The sequence below is a fragment of the Passer montanus genome, unplaced genomic scaffold, assembly GCF_014805655.1.
Source record: "Passer montanus isolate IOZ18808 unplaced genomic scaffold, ASM1480565v1 scaffold70, whole genome shotgun sequence".
NCBI lineage: Eukaryota > Metazoa > Chordata > Aves > Passeriformes > Passeridae > Passer > Passer montanus.
The window spans coordinates 225,592-253,418 of NW_024372148.1; the positions used below are offsets into that span (position 1 = coordinate 225,592).

The 27,827-nt window shown below is 41.9% G+C and overlaps 1 protein-coding gene across 1 annotated transcript; it reads right to left on the minus strand.

The window, feature by feature from the left end:
• Nucleotides 1-5,704: 5,704 nt before the first annotated feature.
• Nucleotides 5,705-27,352, minus strand: DSG2 (desmoglein 2). The gene is made up of 15 exons (XM_039730159.1): nt 27,165-27,352; nt 21,455-21,490; nt 20,454-20,588; nt 19,370-19,528; nt 18,957-19,101; nt 17,689-17,849; nt 16,728-16,862; nt 16,401-16,586; nt 15,176-15,435; nt 14,335-14,477; nt 13,478-13,705; nt 11,779-12,009; nt 10,621-10,763; nt 9,150-9,494; nt 5,705-7,129 (listed from the first exon to the last, which is right to left on the minus strand). The coding sequence occupies exons 1-15, from the start codon at nt 27,207-27,209 to the stop codon at nt 6,104-6,106; spliced, it is 3,378 nt and encodes a 1,125-aa protein (XP_039586093.1). The 5' UTR covers nt 27,210-27,352; the 3' UTR covers nt 5,705-6,103.
• Between the last annotated feature and the right edge of the window lie 475 nt (nt 27,353-27,827).

Consider the following 27,827-nt stretch of genomic DNA (forward strand, 5'->3'; position numbering starts at 1 on the left):
AAGACTTCCTTAAACCCTCAATTTTGTTTCTGTACTGACCTGGATTAATTTACAAGTCAAATTTTACTATGGTTGCTTTTCCAGCTCCTGTTACTGTGTTATTGTACTTGTACCTTCTTTTAATTTGACACTGGTTTGCAGGAATTTTCTTGAATTTGAAAGAAGAACACAATGGAAAAGGCAGCTAAATTTATTTTTTTTTTATTTTAACCCCATCTTTAAAAAAAAAAAAATTACCCTGTGTGTCTCGCAAGTATTTTGAACTAATATTTTGGAGTAACACAAGCAGAGTGAGCCAAGAAATTTATCGGAGTTTATAATGATGATTGACTCTATTCAAGTTGTAAGGGGTATTTTCATGTGAGAGAAGACCTTGTTCAGCTCCATTCTATCTTCCTTTTCTTTGATAAGAGCATCCTCACCAACAGCAAGGGTGCTGTAAGGTCACTCTGTTTGCACTTGCTTCACATGGTATCAAATATTTAAATGCTCATTAATTCAAAGAACAGGGTTGTGTGAGAATGACCCTTGTGCTCCTTGTTCAGGACATGTCCTTGACACCTGTTACAGCCTGTTTACCTGCTGTAGTAGGGACTTCATCTGCCCTAGGTGCCAGACATTTATCCAAAATGCAGAAAGCTCAACTACTAACCAATTCCACTAGCACCACCTGGAAAAGGGTAGTTGAAGCATTTTTGTATACCCATCTGACACTAAGTGTAATTTGCTTGCTTGCTTGCTTAAAGCAATGCCTGAAAAACCTCACACAGAACCCTGACTGATAGGGTTTGGTTTGTTTGTGTTAGGGAAACCAGTAAGTCAGAGTATAGGGAGTTCCAAGTTACCAGGACTATGAAAAATCAAATATTTTTGAATAGTCCAAGTTACCAGGACTTTGAAAAAATCAAATATTTGTATGGATCTGTTTTTCATCTCTCCCACCTCATTCCCACAAAACCAAGTTAGGATGGATGACAAGGAAACTTCATTAACAGATCTATTATTTTGGCAGTACCTGTCCTGGGGTTCTGATTCAAAAAGGGTGTTAGAGGCTTCCTGTCTTTTCTGCTGTTGCAAAAATCAAGCTTTCTGGTTACATAAGTGTAACACATTTGATATTTATTTGATAAATAACAAAACGGCACACAGGGCAAATCTGCCCATCAGTACTAGCTGTGACACTGACAGGTGTATGATAGATCAGGTGAGATGCATCACCTGGGAGATGCAATTTGGCTCCATCAGAAAGCTGATGTTGTAAGTACATAATCCCTTCTAGCTGGAAGCTCTGCTTCTAGCCTTATTTTCAAGAAAGGAGTAATCGGTAATACTTAGGGAATAATAACAAGAGTAACAATAACAAAGTAAATCTGCCTAAGAGAGCTTTTAATAAGGGAAAGAAATCTAGGGAAGCAAGAAGGCACCAGCTTGACTTAAGTGAGTGGCAAGAGAAGGTGGAAAAAACCACCCAGCTGGGATGGAGGCTGCCCTGAACAGTCACAGCTCTGCCCCTGGTACCCAGCCCAGGGTTTGTGCCCTTCTGCTGTGCAGTGCCATGTCACTGCCACTCAGCTACTTCCAGCAGCTCAGTGTCTGCCACCATCCCATGTCCCACAGCTTTTTGGGAGGCTGGATTCAAGGCCTGAGGGAGATCCATCAGCTGGTACCAGCACTCTCTGCTCAAGCTCCTGCTCTCCCCCAGGGTTTAAACTTCATCCATGCTCCAAAGATCTTGGATAATCATTAACCAGGGAATCAATGCTGTTTTTGCGTAATCATTGTGAGGTGATATCTCTGAGTTCTATTTGCTCTAGCAAATAAGATAACAGATCTAAGAGAAATAGTCTGATGAAACATTTGAAACGTAGGTCAGGAACCAGCTTGAAGCTGGGGTGGGAAGGCTATAAACACTCCTGCTTCCCCAGCACCCATAGAACAGACTTTGCCATGTGGTTTTCCCCCAGCATGTCCACAGCACCTTCTGGATGCACTCCTAACATATGGCTGAAGACACTTGGTGTTATCTATTTCAAGGAAATGAGTTTCAGGGCAATTGTAAAACCAGTGCTACCACTCCATACACACCAGTATCTAACAGAAAATAATGAACTAAGTAGAGGGAATATCCTCTCAGTGTGAATCCCCTCTCTCCCTGGGCTTCCCTAATTTATATAAGATAATGTTGGAAATTTCACCATTTGTCATATTAAACATTTGCTTAGAATTACATAAAAATACAATTTTCAACTTTGGACCCCACTGTCATGCCCCCTTTCATTATAGCCTCCGTGGCTCCACGAATGGGTAGCTGTAAAAATGAGGATAAGTTCCCCACATACCAGCTCCACACAAGAGGGAACAGGTATCCAGCTCTGCATTTGATTTTTGGCTGCCAAGGTGCTGAGCAATATGATGTGGTGGGGAGACCTGACCACCTGCAGTGCTGGCTCCTGGGGTGAGGCCACAAGGAGAAACTGGGAGCTGGTGACTGCAACCACTTTGTGTGGTTCAGGAGTCACACTAGCTACATATGCGCAGTTGTTTCCTGGCAGTGACTCTCACTAGTCACACCACAGGGCTGGGGCACTAGGCATGGCTTATTGGGCAATCAGGGCCCTGCCCTACATAATTTTTTTTATTCAGTGATTGCTGTCTATGCAGGGAAAGCAGAACACCATTTCTCCTCATCCAGTCAAAATCGTTTTTCCTCAGGCGAGCGCTGTCCTGTTACAACTTGACACCGAGCCCCTCCTGGATCATGCCAAAAGTCCTTGTCATCCAGTATCCCATTATCTTTGTAGCAGCCACCCAAAGATACCTGTGGAAGAAGGTTTCCCTAACAGGGCTCTCAGCTTTTCCCACATCTGGAAGGCCTTTCTGTATGTTCAGTAACCCCCAGTGCCTTGCTTCTCCGTGCACTTGGGCCTTGAAAAGCTACCTTGAAACCGTGCAAACTTTATGTGCTTTGAAAGCCTACACTAGCAACAGGCAGAGGCCAATCTTCCTGCACATAAGGTAAGACGGACAGATGGCTGTCAATGCACTCTGAGCTCCCTGGAAGCTCAAAGACCACCAGGAAGGAGAAGGGGCCAGCAGAGGGACAGTGAGTGCCACCAGCTCCACCAGTGCAGTGCACACTGAAGGAGTGGTGCATTTTTGAGATGCCTCAAGGCCATAAACACTTATCACCCTCCTGGGGATAGCAGCTGATTTACTTAACTTTTAAAAAAACTGATTTACTGCTGATAACCCTGCCAAGCTTTAAACCTTTTATGGTGGACTACAGGCAAATTCCCAGGAAAGAATGGAGCCTGGAAAAGATTGTACTGTCTTGCAAATTCTAACCTAGCTCCAACTAGACACTGAGGGATGACACAGAGCTACTTTCTTGTGGGTATGCAGGACACTAGCATACCTTGTTGCGGCAGGCTGGCTCATACTCATGGAGTCCAACATACTTACCAAGATTCAATACTTCCTTGTGGGTATGCAGGACACTAGCTGCATCCTTGTTGCGGCAGGCTGGCTCATACTCATGGAGTCCAACATACTTACCAAGATTCACAGGTAACATAAATCCCAGAAAGCAGCATGGATCTAATCCCTGTCATGCTGGCATTTCAGCATTACTGTGCTCTATTATTGTTAGATAAGAAAATTACAGACTTTGCTTTCCTTTTGAAGTCACAACAAGGCATCTCTCACAAAGATAAGTTCTGGGGCTAGTCCCCCTCTCGGGGTTATCTAGTAGTCAGATGCTAACCAGGAACTTCCATTAATATGGGTCTGTACATTCCTCCCAGCAGTCACTATCGTTTACAAAACACAGCTCCATTAGAAGTGATGGATGTTCTGCCAGCATTAACACATGCTGATATGCTGATAGCAGCCGCAGCCTTGGTACAAGTCAAATAATGGAGACTCGCTCTTAATGAATCTATTCAAACAGACTCTTTACAAGCAGATCTGTGAAAGCAGTTCATATACAAACATTACACTCTTACCTCTTCTCCTGAATGTTAACAACTGCATGTTTTAAAATGTTATAAAATTGAGACTGTTGTCTGGAAGCATAAACTGGTTTGAAGGGTCTGACTCAAAGCCCAGTAAATCTGTGGCAGGGATGATATTCTCTTGAATCAAGTTAATACAGAATTTAGTGCACTTAACCACAAGGCAGAATTCACATTTTTGTCAGAATCTTTAAGTTATAGCAGGACACCAACGTTTTTTACCTCTGCATCTTTCAGGTATTCCTTGAGGCTATTTGGGAAATCTCCATCCTCATTTTCTCTTTAAAGTCTTTATTTGCAGTAGGAAAGCCAGTGTTTTCACTGGGGTAGCTGTTTGAATGAAGAATTAAAAAATACAGTAGAGTTCTTTATTTTAAGATTACAAAAACCCACAAAGTATCTACTTTATCAGAAAATCAGAAGAGTGGTGACCACTTGGAACTGCAGGCTTGCTTAGAAATAAATGCATGTATTTTAAAAATGTAGTGTAAGAGATAAATAACCAACAGGTCCAAGCAAGCAGGGAGCCTGATATGTTTGGAAATACTATTCCACCTAATGTAAGGGCCCAGCTGTCACGGTTGAGCACAGCCATGGTTCCTAGTTTATGCATTTATGTTTTTGAAGCAACTTTTACTATTAGTAAAACTAAACACACTGAGAGCATTTCCAGTCAAAGGCAGAACACATCAGTGGAAAACATAGCACTGCATCTGCAGGAAAACTCCAGGAGATGGAGACAGCCTGAAAGCTCTGCAGGTCCACGGGCTTTGCAGTACCTTATCACCAACTTGCTGATTTCCCAGGTATGAGATAAACACGCTACTTATGCCTCATCTAAAATACTTCTACTCTGAGTAAACATAAGGAGTGTAAGACATTTTATCCTGTATAAAATCAACTTCAGAATGTTCCAAACAGCATACAAATATTTACATGTGCATATATATACATACTGTCAAATGGTGCAGTACTCTCTCTTGCTTTTACCATATAAATTTCAAGGAAAGCAAAGTAAACCCAAATATTGCACAGCTAAGGGGAGCTTCCTGTTATCTTGTCACAACCAAGGGAAGCTGTCGTTACACAGCACTATACCAGCCACTTGAGCTCTGCTACTGAAACTAGTGAAACCTCACTCACACAAGGCTGACTTCTATGTCTGAGTTCACAGAACCAATTCCAAATACCAAATTGCACCTGTAAATCAGATCCTACAGATGTCCAAGGACCACAAACTTTGCTGACAAAGCCACTGACTAAATCTCTGGCTCTAAGGCTAAAGTAAGCCTTGGCTGTTTCTCATAAGTTAAATAAAGTGAAAAGTGTGCACAATACAAATGCTTACTTGTCCATGTCAGTGTAGTCCCACACCAAGTAATGGAACTTTTAGACTGAGGTAATGAAAAATTGCAGTTCTCAGCTTTTTTGCTACTTGCTCTCTTTAACTGCTGTGGTAACATGCAAGTATTGATTGCTTAAGTTACAAATTCTGATAACCTGAAATTGTGACATCCCTTTAGGAGATCAACACACCACTGCTCTGAAGGCATACCACCTTTGGTGGCCTGGGCTTCTCGAGAAGATTTCTTAGCAAGGTTCAGGAGGAGCTACCATGCCCCACAGCACAATGGCAAACACACAATGAGAAACTGATTGCCCTCAAAGAAGGACTCCAGATAGACCCAATAGCAGTTCAAAAACTTTACTTGTGCTTTGCAGGCTACTATCCATCACTAGCTTGGAGACTTTTTTCCTGTTTTCCTATAATTATGTAGCTCTGGTTATGTGGCATTGTTAACCTATCTGTATAACAAAAGGCAATTAAAAAAAAATAGCAAACTAGGAAAAAAAAAAGTGTTTCCCACATCTTTCCACTTCAAAGGCATCCCTGCGGATGTAACATAACACCAGATTTCCTTCTTGCTTCCTGGTCATATAACCCCTATTTATAAAAACTAGTGCAAATGAGTACATGCCATTCTGGAAGCTCCAGCAAATTTGGATCTCATGGAAAAGCCCGAGGCAGGATGCATCCAGACAGAAGGGTGCTGGAGTGCTGGACACTGCCACCCCTGCATGGAGCCAGGCTATGAGCGAGTGTACTGCACTGTGCTGTATTTGGTGACCCTGGAAGACTTGCTCAGTGTGGCACTGGCAGGAGGTGGCCCTTGTAAGTTGGAGCCCATCAGTTTAAGAGGGGAATCTGTGATCAGAGCATGCTCCTGCCTTCCTGAGCTGGCACCCGTTGCCTGTTCAGCTCTGCTCTGCAGCCCCGAGGCTGCCACCGCCCTTTCATTCAGCACTGTGCTGCGTTCCTCTGTCGAAGTGGGAAAGCTGAGGGAGCCCTGCTCTGCAGCAGGCACAAGCACCCTCTCTCGCTCCCTCACCACGACATACTGCGAGTCAGGAAGATCCTGAACTGTCAGGGCTCCTGGCCCTGCACCCGCCGACTTCACCATCCTTTCCGTAACCACCACGTTACTTCCATGTGGCAAATCAGGGATTTTCACCATCCCCTGAATGCTTGATGCAGGTGCCAGCACTCTCTCTGTCACCACTACATTCTCCTTAAACTGGGGGTCTAAAAAGACAGGGGCTGAGTGGGCAGGAGCCCCCACAGAATAGGATGTTTCCGTCACAGTGACATTGCTCTCTGCATGGCCTGTGGGGAGGCGCTGGGCATTGTGCTGCCCAGAATGGGATGATGAAAAGGTTGTTTCTGTGACCACCTCCTTGGACAGGGTACTTTCTCCTGTGCCACTACCTGCATGGACAGGTGGGATGGACTGGAAACCACTGCCTGAAGCAAAGGCTTGTTCAGAGGTAGAAGCATTTTGCTGATGTAAGAACTGTGACTTTGCTTCACTAGGACCAAAACCTGATTCATTCTTGTAGCCACTGTCTTTCATGTTGATCTGTCTACCTATACATATTTCTGCTAGAGTCTTAAACTTGTCTCCTAAATCATCAAGAAAATGGTCATCAAGATCCCCCTCAATAAAGCTGCAGCAGCCAACAGAGCCATGAGGGGAGCCTGATTCTCCCTGGGAATAAACCAGGAGACAGTCTTTTGCAGCTTGCTCTTCATCTTCTTCCGCAAAAGAGACAGCTTTCTGCAGACAGAAAACAAAAGCAAGCAAAAGTTTGTTAATGCCAGCTCTAGACTTAGCAATTTTGAAAAATCAGAAATGCTTGGGCAATTCAACAAATTCAACAAAGATTGAAATAAGAAATTGAACTGATCCCACAGAAACCGTCAACCAAGTGAGGGCTGTACCTAAATTTTTTTTTTTCTTTTCTGAAATTAGTCTGAATTTGACAGTACACTTGATGGGAAGAAAAATCTGAGATTATATTTAAAGCCTTGGATACCATCACCACTTGCTGCTGTTCCTTCCAGTAAATGTGTAATTGGTGATACTGCCGTCCATAGTCATGAAGAAATTGTTTTAGTTCAGTGAATGGACTTCACCTCTAACTAGGTTTTTGTGGGAGAACACCAAGACCATTTCTGAGAGTATCTTAACATTTAAACAAACATTTACTGCGTACATGCTGACATGTATCACCTACCATGGCCCTTTTCACTAGCACGGACTACAGGATCACCTCCAAGATGCCCAACAGGAAACAAAGTGAAAAGTTAAATGGATTGGTAAAGCATGGATGCAGAGTCCATCATGTAAATTCTTAGGTTCTATGCAGGCAACCTGGCAACAAGGAGGGCTTGTGAGTTCTGGCTACAGTGCTTACAGGGTCAGCTCAATCTGAAAGCAGTATCTGCCATGGAGCTGCTGCAGTGCTGCCAAAAATATCTGTGTATGTGTTTGCATCAGCTTCAGCTCCAAAAGTGAAGACAGCCAAACCCTGTGGCCCTGCTGAACCAGATTTATCTAATATGGCTCCTGGCTTGTGCTCAGAACCACCTTTCTGCCACATTTGAAGTTCTGGACTGCAAATTAGCTCAGGCATCTCTGTAATGTGCTATATATCCAGACCCCATTTGACTCTGCATATTTATCTGCATTTGATCCTGGAAGTAGGCACACAACCCAAGATTCTGCCACAAAAATCAGCAGCTGAAACTATTTGGTTTGGTTACTTGTCTGTTTCCTCACTCCCAATCTGAGATATTTCAGCCTCCCAGAAGTTGTGTGGATACCGAGTATGACTTCCCTCCTGCAGACTTCATCAGGAAGTTATGCTTAAAGTTACCTCTCAAAGAGTGGAAGAAAAGGAGATTGCTACTGTTGCATCTGCTCCCCCAGGAGACCAGTGGCTAGAGCACTCTGGGACATAAAAGTACCTAAAGCTCAAATCCTTCCCTGCTTGAGGTGGTGATTGGAATCTGCAAAACCACATCAGCTGCCAGCTGTAGGGTGTGAAGAGGTTTTGTTTGTACAGGTGATGGTGCATGGAAATCAAACTTTCACTACAAGTAGCTCACCAGCCAAAGTATTAATGATGTGTGTAACATGAAGAGAAGTAGCTTCAACAAGTAGGACAACCTACTGGCCAGTGGTTAGGCTAGTAAAAATAAAAGAAAGGGGATTGCAACATATGCCTCGTACACTTTTGATGAATGGCCCTTTACCCAGGCTGCTGGGCAAACAGACAAGTCAGCACCACTTACTGCATCAGCTACTTTGAAAATACAGCCCCACCCACTGGTATATGACATCTTCGGCTTATCTTTCAAAAACCTGCTCTGTGGTAAAGCTTGGAGCTGTGACTCATGATGAGTCACAGGTGCCTCCCTAGAGATCAGTTTCATGTTCTTAAGTCCCTGAGATTTGGATCACACAATCTTTCTCAGGGCTTTTTCCTGGGCAAGGCACTCCTATGCTATTGCTGAATATTCTGGATCCCATCCACAAATACCTCCCTTGAGAGAAAGGTCTATTTGTGTGACACCTTGCAAGCATTCAGTTCTAGAAGACTTCACATTGTCACATTCCAAGTCCCACTCCCAGTGTGGCCAGTCCAAAAATCCTTAATGCCCCCAACTCCATGTGCACAATATCAGGACTGTTTATATCTACATATCTACTCACCTCTGTCTGTCATAACATGATATTTCACAATGCTAAGTGCAAACATCAAAATACTGTTATTTTTGGGTCATATGCTTACATCGTTGAAGTAGTCTCTTAAGAATTCTTCATTCATGGCTCCAGCCGCTCCCACAGCAACTCCTCCTCCAGACACGACTGTCTTGCCGTCTACACCTGCCATGCCTTCAGCTGCTCCAGCTGCCATGGCTCCATAGTCAGCAGCAGAAAGAAGACGCCTTTGCTCTTCCCATCTTTCCCTGGTAATGGTGCTGTGATGCTCTCCTACGTGAGAGGCAGAGCTGCCTGCTCCTATTAGAGCTTCTTCTCCACTCATTCCTCCTGCTGTTGCTGCTCCTGCTGCTGCTGCTGCTGTTCCTCCTTTCACGTTCCCAAGTGCAGTGGGTGGAATGAAGCTTAGCACTGGCTACATAAATAAGACAAATTAAGATGTGACATGAAAGCTTTGCTGTCTAGCACACGGAACTCACCAAACCAGCAGCGGGGCTGGGTGGGAACAGGGAGGGTGCTGCCTTATGACTTGTTTGAATTTGCACTTATACATGTTGCTGCAAAGAGAAAAAGGCCTCCTAAAACAGGGTGCAGCATCCACAAATGTATTGCCAAGAAGGTTCATGGAAATGTTTCTATAGATCATTGTTTTCTTGAAACTCAGAGGATTGAAAAAAAACCCCCCAAAAAAAAACCGAAACAAAAAACCCCACCAAAACCAGGCTTGCAAAACTCTAGGGAGCTCAGCTGTTCCAAGAAAAACTCTGCCCAGTTTTCCTCAGACACTAAGCGAGGAAGTATGCGCTGCCTGCCACCTTTGTGGTGTTACCTGGCCCTTTTTTCTTCCCTAGCAGTTTGGCTTGTTAATTATCTTTTAACAAGAATTTGGTGTGAACATTGGCCCTAAATCAAAGTCTTTTACCTTCTGTTTCTGTTATTGTGCAAAAGCATGTCAGTGTCATGCCCTTTTTTTGAAAACCTTGTTTGGTAGTGCAGCAACAAAGAGCAAATTTCTCTTGGTATTTACTGTTCCCTCTGCAGATCTGCATTTTTTCTGCCTTTTTCTTTTTTACTAAGGAATGTCCTCTGTTTCAAAAAGAAAATACATAGAGAAGTAATTTAAAACAGTCTGAAACTTTAAATCAATGAAGGGAAGCTCAGCACTATAACCCATTATTTTGCTGTTTTATCGTGCTCCCAAAGGGGTGCAGAGCATTCCAGGCTTGCAAATGCAAATGTTTCACTCTCTATTGGTTCAACGCTTTTCCCACACTCCTATCTTCTGCTCAGATATGATCAGCATTTGCTTAATTGCTTTCCCTATATTTTGGGATTTAAGTGCTATGGTTGCTTTTTCAGCTGCTGGTGGAAGTCATCTCCCACACATCCTTCACTGAACCTCGCAGGGTTAATTTTAATTAATGTTCATGTGTTGTTAAAATCTGCTGTAGAGCTTCGAAATATCCACCTGTAGTGTGGAAGAGGCCTCAGGTGCCAAACTGGGATAGAAATCAAAGAGAAGGACTAGTAGGGATACATGCCTTCTCCTCAGGAGCTGCTCCTTCACTGTTCCACTGACGCAGCATCGCTTCACTGTGGTCCGGTATGTCAGCAAATGTCTTTGCTCCACCAAATCCCTTTGCTCCCAAGCCACCCGGACACAGCAGCAACAACAGTGGAACAACTACAGGGAAACAGAAGGTTGCCCTTAACTGTGTGGTTATTAGGACCTTAGCATACTTACAGCCCCTGTAAGTTTGGCCAGCTCCCATACCCAAATGCATTTTTAATGAGCTAGTGATCAGTATGAGGGCTGGCAAGGACTGAAGACGTATTCCCAAATATTCAAGGCATTTCCTAGAAGCATATGCTGAGGGCAGTTTCCAAGAGAGCAAACTGACAACTAATACATCAGGGTCTGAATCCTGCAGATGGCCACACATATACGTAGCTATACTTCTATCAAAGATCTCATATACCAATTCCAAGCCCTGGCTATCACTGTACAACCTCAGCATTTCTAACTCCTCCTCTTCTTTTACTACTAGATAACAACATGGCGTCATATAAATTCCACCTCACCAGTCCTCTGACGTGCCTAGAGTGTTGCCAGGGAGACCCAAAATAACCCAGTTTCAGAAGAAGAGAATACTATTCCTGTGGCATGAACTTTATTTTATCACAATTAGATTGCTGCCAGCACAAGCAACAATCTATTGGGAGTTTAAATGCAGCACTGCTACATCTGGCCACAGCAGAATTACAAATATCCTTATTTTTCTTTTATCTCACCAAAGAACAATGTCACATACTGCTCTGAGCAAGGCAGTGAATCTGCAGTGACAGCAAAGACAATGGAGAATGTGCTGTGGTTTGAGTAGGAAGAGCTAGGGTTCACCTGGGGACATCTCAGAACACCAAAAGCATTCCTCACTGCTTCCCCAATTGTTATTTACTGCACCATAAACAAATATTAAAAGTTGTTGATATTAATTTTAAAATGCACAGCTTGAAATCCTTTGAGGGTGAAATGCTGATGTTACCAAAATTAGCTGGGGATTTGCCATGACCTCCACAAGACTAGGAGTTTACACAGAATGTATCAAGATGATAAAACCTGGGAGCTGGAATTTATCTTTCCCGATGCTTTGCAGATCACATTTACAGTGCTTCTTAGATAATATGAAACAATTACTTACGCAGCAAAAGTAAAAATGCCAAGATGATTAGTGCAACAGCTGCTGGTCCCAGACCCACTGACTTCGCACCAACAAACCTCTCCTGGCACACACCATCATCTGTACATTTACAAACACTCAGCTGCAGAGACTGCGGCACAGCACAGCTGACCCCTTGGAAATCCTTTATTAGCATGGGAACTTCAGTTCTGCCCGGCTTCAGGTTTTGTGGTACCAGCTGTATGCTAGTGTCTGAGACAGAAGTGGAGGGAGGTTAAAGAAGAGGAAAAAAAAAAAAAGACAAGCAGTGAGCAGAGAGAAAATGGACTCCTGTAAACGAACAAAAATACAACTGTTAGAGTCTTCCAACAAATCCCCTCCAGTTAAGCCCAACCAATGCAATGGAATTAAGTTTAATTAGCTGCTGCTACAGTACATGTGCTTTTATCAAGTAATTCATGCTGGTAAATGAGCAGCCATGCCCACTTGCAGCCTCAGATAATTGTAAAATTTCACATGACCAGAGACAGCATGGAAGACAGCCCAATCACATATATAGCATTAACCATGTCATCTGGATAGATAAAGGCTGAACTCACAGAGAAACAGTTTCAGTCTTGAGGAGATTAATCTGTTGTAGGCCACAGGCAGATATCAGGAGCCAAAGAAACACCTACTCCTGTGGCTATGTCATGTCAAGGACTAACTAGGCAGAAGATCACAGACTGATTAAGGTTGGGAGGGACCACAGTGGGGCATCTCCACTGGGCCCAACCTCTGTGTTCAAGCAGAGCCATCCTAAAGCACAAGGCACAGGATTGCATCCAGACAGCTGTCAAGTGTCTCCAGTGAGGGAGACTCCACACCCTCTCTGGGCAGTCTGTTCCAATTACAGTCACAGCACAGTAAAGAAGTTCCTCTTTGTATTCAGGTGGAAACTTCCTGAGCATCAGTTTCTGCCCGTTGTCTCCTGTCCTATTGCTTGGCACCACCAAGGGGAGCCTGGCTCCATCCTCTTGACACTCACCCTTTATCAGCAACTTATAGATGTTGATGAGTTCTCCTCTCAGTCATCTCTTCTCAAGGCTGAACAGGCCCAGCTCCCCCAGCCTGACCTCATAAGAGAGATGCCCAAGTCCCAGTTATCTTTGTTGCCCTACGCTGGGTGCTCCGAGAATTCCGTATCTCTCTTGTACCAAGGAGGCAGAACTGGACACAGCACAGAACTGGACACAGCACTCCAGATGTACCTCACCAGGGCACAGGAGAGAGGCAGGATCACCTCCCGTGACCTGCTGGCAATGCTCTTCCTAATGCACCCCACGACACCATGGACCTTTTGGCCACAAGGACACGCCCATGGACAGCTTGTCATCTATGCTCAGATAATGCACCACTGCATATTATCCATAAGAAGATAGGGACAGCTTGTTCCTAGCATTATTAATGAAATCCTGGTCATCACACATGGGGTATCAAGCCAGACAAAGAAGGTCAAACTGAAGCAAGGCAACACACCCGAGGCTAGACGACATGTCTGGACTTTTATAACCTTTAGAGAAAAGGGAGCAGAATGCAATTTATGATCTTAATTTCTGACTCCATATATAGGGTTGCTGTATTGGTCTCACTCAGCCAAAGTGTCAGTTTGACTGGAATTATTAAATTACGACCTTAGGACTTCAAAGAACTGAAGGTAATTAAAAAAACATTTTCTTACCATTTCCAGATGTGATTATCCATTTTTCTGCTGTCCCTTCTGGCTCATCAATGACAGTAAAGCTGAAGGGATAACTGTTTGGGTAACCATCCAAATCACGAGCTGTAACTTCAACTAATTTTGCATCTGAACACACAGTCCGCACAGGGTTCACAATAACTGGGCAGTTATCATTCTCATCTTTAACTTGAATGACAACTGTGCCAGTGATTGTTTTCCTTGGGGAATCTAAGAATTTAAAATATTAAAAATTAAATTGTTTTGTGCACAAAATTTATCTTAAAAAAAAACAAAAAACCCAAACCTTAGTATCTTCCAAAACCCCGACATTGTTAAAGTAAGTTGAAAGAGATCTCCCTGGAGCTTATGACAGCAGTGCTTCATTCCCAATGTTAATAAATATACTGAAAAAGTTTGTCTGCAGACAAGCTGTTTTATTACTTAAATTTGAAGAAAAATCCTGCATGGTTACACAGTAACACATAGATTATAAATGATGAATTCTACTTAGATACAAAAGAAGTTCAGAGAGTCTTTGTTGCTTAGAAGTTGAGAAAACTTAGGACTATGAAGTTTGATGATAGGCATATTGAGATATTGGCAATTCCCACCTTGCCAATACAGTTTCCTGTCAGACCTATCTTTGAAAACTTTCATAAAAGTTCACCTCCATCTAGTCAAAGGGGAGAAACAGATACCTTGGAAGCCCATTCCAAAAAATGAGTTGCCTGTGTCTCTCCTTTGAATACCGAGACTGCACTTGCTGCCTAACTTAAGAAATGGGTAGGTTAAACCAACAACCCTTGCAGACAGGCAAACAAACCAATTTGTGTGAAAACAAAACCCTCTGAACTTACCAGTAGTTACACCCAACATGGTGATAGTGTAGGTACCATTTACTACATAAGGTGATTCATAATCAAGATTTTTAGCAAGTCGGATTTCACCTGTGACTGAGTCTACAGTGATCCAGTTTGCTGCATCTTTTCCTTTCATGTATCTGATGAAAATAAGGCAAAGATGGACAATCAAAGATTTAGGTATGGGTGCAGTTCAGAAAGTACAATCAGGGAGTGAGACTGGAACAGGAGACAGAGCTGCACTGCTGGCCACTGTCCTCTTCCCCCTGATCTGTGCTCCCAGTAAAAGCTGAGCATTAGACACCCATGAAAAACTTCATTACAGGCATGAGGGAAAGAAGTCCACCCCCGGGTGTGCAACTCTGCTGTGCACCATTTGTAAAGGCCATGGTGGTGGTTAAATAACATTCTAGCTGAAAAGCTATGATTCAAAACCCAAGCGCACACATGCAGACATATCTGTGTTACACCCTCTCTGTCTGACTGATAAATGTTTCTGCATATTCCTTCCTAATTTTACTGGAGACAGTGGAATCAGATTGGTAAATCTAATCTCAGAAGTAGACAGGTATGACAAACACACCATGCAAACACAAACAACTTCAACCCAAACACTCAGGTCTCTCCATATACAACGAAAGAAGGAGGATTTTCATATCACCAGTTTTCTGCATAATAGAATATTCAAGATCATTATGTTTAAGGTGTCTTAGGTGTTTAAGGTGATCTTTAGCAGAAAATTATTGCCTTTGAAATTATTTCAGTTTAACACACAAATTTTGACAATAAGATATGACTTCTGACAGACTCAGTTATGATGGTTATAAAAAATTCTTACGTAATGTGCTCTGCTACTTTTCCAGTGTCTTCATCATAGGCTTGATACTGTCCAATAACCTGTTTTATTTGCAGTTTCTCACTTGCTTCAATAATTTTTGTGCCACCAGGGAACACAGGGCCTTCCTGCACATTGATCACCTTAATTTTGATTGGAATGGTTTCTGCTTTGTAACTGGGTTTAATCGACTTGTGGAACTCTGCTTTGTTTGTAACAACAATGCCTAAGTTTAGGCTTTGCATTTTTTCATAATCCAGCTCCTAGAGCAATAAAGAAAATAATAAGAAAAATCAGAATTTGTCAGAATCCAATATCTAGACAACACACATAGATTTAGTATTTAAATAATACTACAGCATCCTTATTTGAGTAATAGGGATATAAATATTTAAGTAATATTTAAACAGTAAGGATGTTACAGTGCAAGAAAATTTCTTAACCAGTTACTCTTGCTCATTTTTAATGGATGACACCATAGGAATGGTGTCATTGAATTAAACTTATTTATGTCATTGAATTAAACTTAATATTGAATTAATCTAATTCAATGTACATGAAAGGAGTCCTACCCATATATTCTGCCTGTGCTTTCAGTGAATCAGTCCTCAATTACACGGCTTCTCCAAATTTATGTGTTTGCATTTGTCTTTTTTTTTTTAAACCTAATAATTCACTTAGTAATGTTCATTAAAAAAAAAAAAAATTCGTTTTCAGATAAGGAAACTTGAGCAGGAAAAAAAAAAGCTACTCAGGGCACTATAAATCTTCAGTACTTGTGGACTAAAGAAAAATGAAAATTATAAAATAGACATTTCCATTAATGGAAAATATTTTCAGCATCATTTCAACTTGCAGAAATTCATAAAATTGTCTGTACTCACGGATCATAGTGTTGCCTGCCACAGTGGCCAGGGGAAATGAAGAAATTTGTATAAAGAAATCAAGGACAGCAGAAACGTGAAGGTGTACAGCATGTTCGTACTGTAGCCCAGAGGGCAAGGGAAGTCTGGGGACTCCTGCCCCACTAGTTATATTTGAGATCACACAGAATGCAAATGGAAAAGCTTGATAAAATTATTTTGCAGGGAATTACTGAATGCATTAAAAATATGGAAAGGAGGAGTATCCACACATTTTACATATTGACTTAATAAACACAATTTGTCAACATAGATGGATAAATTATTCTAATATTTAAAGTAGACTCTCTAAAATCTATACTTACCTTCACAACGGTCAAAATTCCTTCATTTGTTTGGGTATCTGTTACAATTTTGAAAAAACCACCTTCATTACCAGAAACAAATGTAAAGTTTGCCAGCCAATTATCAGAAAACTCTTCATCTTTGTCAAATACTTTTATTCTCATAATTTCCACATTTGCTCTGTTTTCTTCAATGCTTCCTTCAAACTGCAATTAAAAAAAAAAAATCCACTCTTTAAAAGTATGTCATGGTTTACCTCATTTCATCACTGCAAGGAATTTTGCAAAATGTCTCATTATGGGATACTGGTGTAGGAACATGCTAAAAGTTGTGATAATTGTACTTACTGTGCGACTTTCAACAACAGGCAGATTGTCATTGACATCCAGAATCTTGATTTCTAAAGAACATGTTGCAGCATTCCCACCTTTTTCACCACCACGGTCCTTTGCTTCCACCACCAAAGAATAGCTACTGTGTGTCTGTCATGGTAAGAAAATGGTGTTTAATCCAGGCTAAAAATTCTTCCTTTAATATATGACCTCTATTTCATTTTGGTAATGTCTCTTATGGTCAATTTTAACTCCTAGCTAGAAGTAAATCTCACACACAAGTGCCTTGACAGATTCTGCTGGAGTAGAACTGAGGCTTTGAAAAGGGTACAGGACTTTCACGTCTTCCCTACAAAGACTGTACTCACACAGCAAAGTAAAAAATTCCAGTGACCATGAACAGGGACAGGACCAGTGACACCTACATGCCAGGACATAGGCAAAACCACATCCCTCAGCCACAGAGCCAGCATTCCCATCACCATCTGCTGGCCAGGGAAAACTCTGCAGGCACAGGTCATATCCCTGGTAATATGAGATTTCCAATACAGTTTCACGGTAACACCTGTCCTAACTCTTTGAACCACAATTTTCATGGCAGGCTACAAAAATCCAGATACAGCCAGCAACTCTGCAGGTGGTGGTGGAAGTTATCTTTGCCATACACTCCCCAGCAGAAAGAAATGGCGCCTTGTTTTGTGTAACTGCTGCCCTGACTGCACAGGAGGAACAGAAAGCAACAACCATCGGGCTGGTGCTGTGCTGGGGAGGGGATGGGGGGACACAGCCTTAATCCCACTGCCTCCTCCCTCTGCCCCTGAAAAGCATGCATCACACAGACAAGGCCTTAATCCCAAGGGAAGTTAAGAAAAGTAAGAGGGCCAGCTCTTCATCCTGCAGGCAGAGCTGAGGGTGACACAATGGGCACCACAAAACCATTACTAACAAACACCAAAATGGGAGGGTATTTTTTTACCTCTCTGTCAAGGTTTATTTTTGCTACTCGAACCTCGCCAGTATTCTTATCCATGCTGAATGCATTGCTAGGGCTTTGCGAAACAATCCTAAAAGCAATTTTGGAATTTGGATTATTTGGTTCATCTGCATCTGTTGCATTTATCCTCATTACAATTGTACCTGGAAAACACAAACAAAATATGACACTTGTTTACACCACCATGCACTGGTATATATGTTTATTGTAATGTCAAAGATAAGAATATTTTGTTAGATGCACTACACAATTTTCTGATGCTCTTGACTTTATTTATTTAATGCATGAAGCTGAAGAAGTGTTCTTAAACCCAATAGGTACCTGTTAAAGGTATATGCTCTAGCCAACAAAAAGATTGCATTTACACATCTGTAACTCATAAAATTCAATGTGAAAATTAAACAACAAGTTAAATTCCCAGTAATTCGGACAGAAAAATGTAGATACCACACAAAGCAGAAAATACAAGCTTTTGAACAATGAGCTACATTTCCTCACACATTATTATAAAGAGAGCACTAATTATTCCTTTACCTGAACATTATTAAAACCACTGATCTGTATTGATGCCCTTCAACAACTTCACTCAATATATGTGGTGGCACCCATGGTGCAATCCTGCTATCCCCTTTTAATTTAGTATGTTTCTTTAGATTATAGTGGCATTGAAACAGACACACTGCCAGGTATTTATTAGGGAGTTTTATTCCAGCTTTTCCAATCTTCCTGAAAATAATCTGTTGCTCTTACGTTTACTGATGTCAATAGGAAAATGGCCATTCACTTGTTCTTCAATGATTATGGCACAACCATATGTGCTTACCAGCAAACTACCTTTCCAGTCCACAAATAAAGCAGGGCTTTGGATGAGGATGGCAGAGTGAAGTCCCTCCCAAATGTGCTGTGACTACTAGGCCAGAAGGTAGATTGCATTTCCTGTGCAATTCCTGCAGACAAACTCTGGTTCCTGGATTTGTGGTAGCTCTGACAACAAACCAGAGATGCCACAAGAGGAAATACTGTTCTCTCTTGCCCCTAGGGGGAAGCTCTCCCTTAATCACACAACACAGGCTTGAATAAAATCCTTCATTCACACATGGATGACCTGGCTTATGTCAGCAAGAGAACGTGCTCTTGCTAATGTAGATACACTGCTCCAAAGTGCATAGTCACATGTCCCCACACATATCCTGGAAAAAACTAAAAAAAAAAAAAAAAAAAAAAAAAAAAAAAAATTAAAATAAAGTTACCCGTTTCACTTAATTCTTCAACTGAACCAACAAAAACTTCATGTGAAAACACTGGAAAATTGTCATTTATGTCCACAACTTTAATTGGGAGGTCTATTGGCTCTTCCAGTTTTGCCCCATTCTTATCTAGTGCATGGCCTCGGACCTGATAATACAGACAGAAACAATAAATTAATCCAATGAGTGACTGTCATACATACAAACACATATGCAAAACAGAAATACACCCACAATATATAACAAAGTCTAAATATTATAAAAGCTTATTACATATGCTTACAAATACAAGCAGGTATACACAAATATCTAGAAATACATTATATATGTGCATTATTTCAAGCAGACACATTTAAAGAAACTAAATTAAAAATAGATAGGAATGGACCTATAATGAAAAAAAAAATTCAACTTACAAGAAGAAAGGGAGTCTTTTCTCTGTCCACCCTTCCTGTTATGTTCAGGTCACCAGTCTTTCCATTGATAACAAATAATCCATATGGGGGTTCTGTTACTCCTTGACCAGATATAGTGTAAGTTACTACTATTCCTGTATCTTCAAGATCTGAATGAATCTAGTAGGAATATAACAAATTAAACAGCACTCAGTAAATAAAACCACATTTAAAAGCGGAACAAAATATTTTTTCTGTCTTGTAATGAACAAACAAACAAAAACATATTTCCCTGTACTCCTCTGAATGCGAAGATATAGAGATGAATGTAGGGAGGGCTGCATGTTCTATCTGAGAATCTGGTGCAGGGAGATGAGAAACATCTGGAGCAGGGAGTTGACCTGGGAGGTCAGACCTCACCTAGCAAACATACCAGGACTGGAGAAAGGATAGGGTGGAGGAAAAAGGTCAGACCTGGAGATGAACACGTAGAAGAGGCTGCAGAAACTACAGATTACACCCTTTCTCTGCTGTCAGCAGATATTCAAACCATCTGGAAAAGTGTGCATTGTACCAGTATCACCATCAAGGGGCATCCCAAGCAGAGGGCAACAGCTTGCCACCACCTGCAGTCACTTCACATGCTGAAGTGGTAGGAGTGGTGAATTTAGGTTTGAACACTTGTGCTGAACCAGATGCATATCACCCTTTCACACAGAATAACACCTGGGTTATTTTTAGCTCTGTTTCCTAAAAGACTAGGCATACATAATCATGTTCTAGGTACATCCTTCTGCCCAATCAGCACCAGCACATTTGGGACCCACTTGCCAAGTTCAACCCCACCTGAACAGGAGTAGTGGGGTGAAAAAACTCAAAGATATTGCATGCCCAAAACCTAATGAAAAGGGGCTATGAAAAGATGAGAGATTGAGCCAAACCAGGCTTTAAAAGTAAACGAAACATGTCAGTCTTCAACTGGCATTCAAGTCCTCTAAAATTAAAGAAATATTCATGCATGTGTTTAGGAAAGCCACACTCTTATTTTACATTTTCAGCTCTATTTTTTATGTGTATTGCATATTTAACTGCTTTCTGAGCTTACTCTAGCAATTGGATTCTTATAGGAATTGTCCTCCTCCTCCCGTATGAAAGCTGGAGGGACTGTCCATTCTCGCTTCTGTCTGACTAGGCTGCTGGGATGAGACAGCAGGCCACTCCTGTCATTTCGATTATAAACCTGTGAAAAGACAAGAAGGAATGTCAGCCCTGCATTTACTCATTTCAGATAAATGCTTTATTGCTGCTGCAGCCAAGACTTCTGAGCAACTTTTGCTCTTTCAATAGCTAGTAACTTCAAAATCCTGGAGCAGCATCAGCCTTCTGAGTCACAGTCTAAGAGCTACGAAGTCCTCAAGCTGATTGAAGAGGAAAACTGCACTGGTCTTTTCATCAAGACAGAATTAGGCAGGACAGGCTTTAAAGATATAAGCAAGTTTCCATGACCAGCGGTTTGTGAAAATACACCTGCTCTGGAAGATTTAAATGCTTGTCATCAGATGTGGGAAGAAGTTTGGCACTAAGGCTGTTTTGAACCACCATTTCTGCATTATCACAGTGTTTATCTTTCCACCAATACTGTCTCGCATATTTAACCTTCCCTCTGAAACAGAACACATGGAAGAGCAGGACTCTATTCAATCCACCCAATGCCTCTGCTTTCTCGGTTTAATTACATCTCATTCTCACTCTGCATGAAAACCCTCATCCTTCTGTCCACTTTATTTTCCACTGTCTCTGTTGACTCCCAGTTTAACACACTCAATAAAACAGTGGTTTTTCAACTACTAAGTTCAAAAAAGCAATCTACATTTTTACTATTTTAGTGGAAAGTTTCTTAAAGTTCAATACCACTCTAGGTGAGGCATGTAGGAATCTATTCACTTATTTTCAGCTTTCATTTCTCTATCCATTATGCAGCTTTCACATTTCAGAAAACTGAATTTAAGAAATTTATCAACTGAAATAAGACATGGCTTTGACATGTTGCTCAGAGAACCCTTCTATAGGCACTGATAAAAGAAAAAGCTTTCCATTGTATCCTACCTTCACATAGAGCCCATGTCCATAATTCAAACAGACCTGCAATGGAAATTGTGAGAGTCATTATTAATTCTGTGTCTCTTCAGCAGCACCAAAACATAACTTTTGTGACCTGCTTCGTAAGAGCAGCAAAGCCATAAGGAAGAAGGCTTCTGAAATGTATAAATTAATATTTATAATTTACCCATAACAGCTTCTGAAAAATTCACCCATAACCATTGATATTAAAAACATGCAGCATTTTGGAGAAGCTCCCTTTTCTGGGCAAGCCTTGGATTTGTGGCTGTGGTGGGTTATCAATTGCATCAGAGAAGAAAATTGGATAAATGGTGTTTAAAGGTAAGGACTAACCCAAACATCTGCTGAAGCGTACACCACAGAAGCAGCTCTCCTACTCAGAACCTTGCTGGGAGGATAAATGGCATCACTTATTTAAACAAGGCAGAGGTGCTTGCTCTGACAAAACCTTGCAGGCTGCACCCAACTTTTCAGAGACCCCATGCTTCTGTCCGCTTTCCAGGCACCATAGACTCTGCAAGTAACAACACTCCTCAAACTGAAAAAAAATGTAGGTATTGGGAAGCATCAACAATAAAAAGTAGGCTATTACAACGTGGGAAGCCTACAAATCAAGCTTTTGAACTTTGTACAGGTAGTGAATACTGTTATTGTTCTGAAAACTATTACTACTTATATTTTGCAACTTACGTGAATATTTTCTTAGGCATACTGCTGCCTAAGGCAAAGCAGCCTCAGAAAAGGTGGTTTTCTACTCAAATAACTCAATCTCTGACTGGTTTCTAGTCTGTTCACTGGGCTCTCCTTATTCTTCCCTCTGACTCATCCCTGATTACTGAATTGATGACAGCTTTTTTTTTTTTTTTAAAAAAAAGATGTTATCTTGTACCCACACACTCCAGCAGACTGTGTTGAGCAATACAGCAGATTTCTGTTTCAACTTGTTCAACAAAACTGTTTTTCAATGGTACTTTTCTTAATGTATAGATTCTGAAGACAGAAATTATCAAGCAGTAAGTTTCCTAATGGATATGCATCAGGAAGGGTAAAGGATCTCACACAAAGCTGTTTTCATGGATGTTCTTAATATTTTTTTCCCTAATCTTTAATCTTAATAGCAGTATGGATTTTCAAAGTTTATTTTCATGACTAATGAGATTATCCCAGCAAGTGTCAGGAGAATTTTGCTTTATAGTCAATGTTTTCCATAGAACTCTTTCGGAAGGTGAATAATTGTCAAGACATCAGCAGAAACATCCTTGGTTGTTCTAACTGGTAAACTGGAGGGAAAAGCGTTTCTGTCCCAAAACTGAATGTAGACAAGAGGCATGCGCTGAGAAGTTTCCTTGTATTGGAAACTTGAGAACCCAGTATAAACAAAAATGTCTGAAAACCAAGAATAAGTAGATCTTCCACTGAGATGCGTGTCACAAATGTTTAAAAAATTCCACTGGTCATTATAAAAAGAAAATCTTTCATTAAGATAAGTAAAAGTAAAAAACAAATTTGTTTGCATAGTAGAAAATGTCCCTCAAAACTTTATAGGTTAATGCTAAGACAGTCAAAAATACTTTTGCTCTTGTATTATTCAATCTGCAGTCCACAGGTAGTCTCAGAAGGGACTTAGATGACACCTACAAAAATTTTTTAAGAATTATGATTTTATTCACAAGATGCAAAAATACAAAGGGAAAAGGTACATAAAGGGACCCAGCCTTTTTATTGAAAAAATTTCAAGTTCCAAAAACTTTAAATTGGGGGAAAAGCACTTTTTAGTCACATTTTCTTCAAAGACAAGTGAAATGTCAAAATTTACTGCCTGTTGAACATGTGAATTTTCTCCCTCCCCCCACATTTCTTTTTAGTATCTTTCAATTGCCTTCTGTTAAATGGCTCAGAGCAGGAAAACTGTCATTTGCTGTGGATCACAGCATTGGCTCAAAAACCAGACATCTACTGATGACACCTGTTGACTAGAGCTGAGAACACATTGTCAGAAGAAAACGGGATGGTTACAAAAAAAAAGTCTGAGGCTTGAAGTAATGAAATTGGAATGAAACACTACAGGAAAGCAGCAAGAATAGGCAGGAGGGAATGGGAAAGAAGGGAGTGACCGCCATGTATAGTGACTGCAAGGCTGCTCTTGCCCAAATCCCTGCTCATCTATAGTCAGGAAGTGACTAAAGGACAGATTTCCAACACAAAGCTCAGATTTAAGCTGTAAAACTTCAAAAACTGAGTAACCAAGAAGGTATGTGTCTGTGTTTTCTACACCAGAAAACAGGAATGCCTAGAAATGCGATCTTTTCCATGTGCTGTGTGTTAGGAGATTCGGAGTTTGCACCTCCTATGCGTCAGTTTGATGTTGAAGACAGCAAGTGAAGACCTCAGAGAAGAAAGCAGAGGGGACCCTCCAAGGTCGTCTACTAGTACACCTCCTGGCCCTGGGGAAAACAAACTACACCCAAATGCTTCCTGACAACTGTTTAGCCTGTTCTTGAAAATGAGGGATGGAAGTCCCTCAGCCTCATCAACCTAAGGAGGCTCCTAGATATTCCTACAGATGAAAAGACTGTTAATTGTTGTCTTTATTTTATGATCCTAATTCTTAGCTCCTTGCAAGTTGACCATATTGCTGCTTGCATGATATTCAGAGCAAGGCACACAAATTTACATATCTAAATGAAAGCTAAGTGCCTAAACTTTCATTATGACCAGCAGAAATATAGTCAATACCCACAGAGATTGGAGCGCTGCTCAACTTGCCCCCAAACTAGTCCATACTTATTTCTCTCTGAGCTCTACTGATTGTAAGTACATCCAATTAAGTATTGTAAATCCAACACAGGAGGATTTGTAGAGCGAAGCATTTGATGCAGAGAACCCAACACCACACAACCCATGGTTTGATGGATCCTTCAGACTAGAATTAGCTTTTTCCCACAGATCAAACATCCACAAGCAGATGGATGCATCTCCCAACGTGGTTTCACTCAGGAGGGATACAATTCACACACTCTTGAGATTTTCTTCAAAAGTACAATATGATCCAATCAAACAGGTGCACTCAGCATCCACTGCATCTCCATATACATTAACAGAAACTTGAACATCTATATTGAGATGTCTTAGCCTCAAACCTCATCTCCTTTGACATCTTGATAATGCTCTCATTGTATGGTGCAATTTCCCTGTCTTCTACTCTTCATGTATCTGTAAATTGAACTTACTCATTATCTTTTCTCACATACTGATTCTTTAATTTCCCTTAAAAAATCATAAAACAGGATTTTGTGACTTTAGATTGCATTTTCTTTTTTGCTTTTCTGTAGTCTCTGTTGGACAGAATCACTTTTTTGTCCCTGAAGTCTGGTATCAAAAGTAACACAACACTTCAGTTCAATAGGATGGATAAAATACCAGACTTTATCTATTTCTCAGCTGCTTTCAGACCTCACCACAGCTGGGATTTCCCTCATTTTTGGAATTATATTAAAATGTTGAATCAATCCACAGATGGTTGTAAATACTTTTACCATGTTTCAACGTGTTACTGGCAACAGAAGCTAGGTTGCTTTGAATTAGCTCACCTCTGCTCTTCATAAAACCAAGCATCACTTTGTAATGGTTTTTATTTAACTTGTTTCTATAACTTCTGAAAATTAACAGCTACTGACTCTAACATTACAGTAGTGATCTAATATATTCAGGCCCAAATTTCATCATACCCAGTCTAAGTCTAACATCCCAAACCTCAACAAAGTACAATCTGAGGAAGACATTCAGAAAAAAGATAAATTTTGCTACTCCTATAGCAAGATTCATACATCTCTGTCAACTATTCTTTCACTCAAATGCAGGAAGTGTCCTAAGACTTCTTCTCTTGAAGCTATGATGTCCATCCCCTTTAGAAATGACCGAGAAACCTCCCAGTCTAATAATCCTTGATAGCCGTGCCCGCCCGGCAGGCCCATGGCTCTGGGTGTGTGCCTTGGACACGCTCCAAGTGAAGCCCAGCCCTTTGGGTGCACCACCATGCAGCACAAATGTTCCTGGAAAAGGGTCAGAGGCAGGGGCCTGGGGAGATCTGCTGCGACCTCTTTGAGTTTATCCAGGGATGATGATACAGGGATGCTGCCTGCAGGCAGGGAGGGAGCACTGAGAGATGCTTCCAGGAAAAACTGGGAGATGAAGAACCTACCATTCCTGATGCTTCTAAGGTAGAAGATGCTTTGAGAACACACTACTTTTAGATTAATTTTGTTTTTCAGTAGTTTCTTAGGATTCATAAGAAATAAATGACCATAATCCAATACTCTCAAATAAGAAACCTGACTTTTTGCTACATGAATGCTCAGATGAAAAAAAAACCCAAAATTTTTCTCTCTTTCTCTTCTGCCACCAGCCAACTTCATTCACGCTAATATTCTAACCATGAGTCTTTTAGGCCAAACTGAGTTGACTCTCAGTATGTCATATCCTGACTGAGCCCTAGCTGAAACTGAGGATCATGAGGATTGAGAAAAATAATGTTCTTCAGGCAAAACTAACAGCACCCTGAGCCAGTGCAAGCCCACCAAAATGGACAATGGTGTGGCTTCAGGTATTGCAGGAAGAATATGTAAAAACTTTTGCACAAGTGGTGTTCCATGTTTTCCATCATTAACATGGAGAAAATGAAGATAAAACATTTTCCAACCAAACCCCAACTACCAGCTTGCTGTAAAAACAGATTTAACTGTTGCTGGCCAACTTATGCACAACCATATGTCTGTATTAAAGTCATCAGGCAACAGGTCTCCAGACAACAATTCCCGAGCTCAGGGAACAAGACCTTGACCCCCAGTGCCTTCCATTCTGTCCATTCAACAGGCCATTCCTGATCCCTACACAGCTGCTTGGCAGCTCCCGGCACAGCCCAGGGCATGGCCTCCACCCTCACCTTCGTCAGAGTGGCGGCAGCCCAACTTCCGCAGGCGTTCTGCCAGCCTGGAAAGGTGAAAAGCAAAAGAAAATCCCGCAGACACAACAAAGAGTTTGCTGTAAACCAGCTAGAAAGAGCTAGAAAGCATCAGTCCAAATCCAACAAACCAAGTGTTTTGTTCTCTGTTTGTTATGAGACAGTCGTTGCTTTTAGCCTGAGAAAGTATTTCATAGGATGGAAGATCTAAAGGCTGATGACTGAAAAATAGTGAGGGAAGGGCAGGAAAAAGCTTAAAGAGTCGTAGATTGTTAAGAATTTGACGTAATTTTTCCAAGGTGATAAAGAATTCCAAACTTTTGACTCATCTTCCCTCCGGACACTGTTCCCTCAGAAGGGAAATGCAATTTACTAGTATAGAGAGTATACTGAACATGAAAATGGCAACAATGTGAACTTCTCACTGCATTCCTGTTCCTCCCGGCGCCTCAGCAACCCCACCCATCCCAGATACCACTCCTGTTGGGATTTCCTACCTCCACCTGCTTTCAGGCAGCAAACGGCGATGGCTTTTACCTAATTCCCAAAGAAAGAGAGAAAACCCGTTCCCAGCCACATGCAGCGCTGGGACGGCTGCCAAGTGCCGATGGGAACACCTCTTTCCGGCGGCCGCACTCGGGACCCCCGCGGCGGTACCACCGCGGCTCCTTCCCGCGGCAAGGCAGCGCCCCGGTACCGAGGGAGCCCCGCGGCAAGGCAGCGCCCCGCACTCACCAGCAGCGCCAGCAGCCGCCCCGCCGCCCCGGGGCTCCGCGACATGACCGCCGTGCCGTGCCGGGCTCAGCTCCTCCGGCCGCCCAACCCGGGAATGCCGGCAGCCCGGGGAGGGGGGCACAAGTAGCCGCGGGTGGGTGGAGTGTGCCGGGCGGGATCCGCGCCGGGAGGGGGCAAGAGGCAGCCGGCGGCGAGCCCCGTCCGCGCCCCGCCCCGCCCGGGGAGGCTGCACCGGGCAGCGCCCGGAGCGCCGGCCCCGCTTCCCCAGCGCTCCCGGAGTTTGCGGTTTGTTTGCCACGCTTCCGCCGAGGAAGGTGAGCCACAGCGTGCAGGAGGTGCGCAGGGTTGCGACAGCAAACCGATACGTTAAGGTATAATACCTTAGTGTATATAATATATATATATATAGTGTATTATATTAGGTATAACACCTAATTGGTAGGGGTGAACGCAGTCTTATGGGGAAATAAAATTCTAGGCATTTTTAGGACACCCTTCCCTGTACTCCTCATTTTTCATATGCTCCGAGCCATGTCCTTCCTACTCTTATCTGGCAGGGATCTTTCCTGGATACACCTAATTAATTGATGCTTATGAAGGCATAACTGATTCTTCATGATGGTGAAACAATTAAATTGCTTTCTTGTACATCCTCTCTGCTGA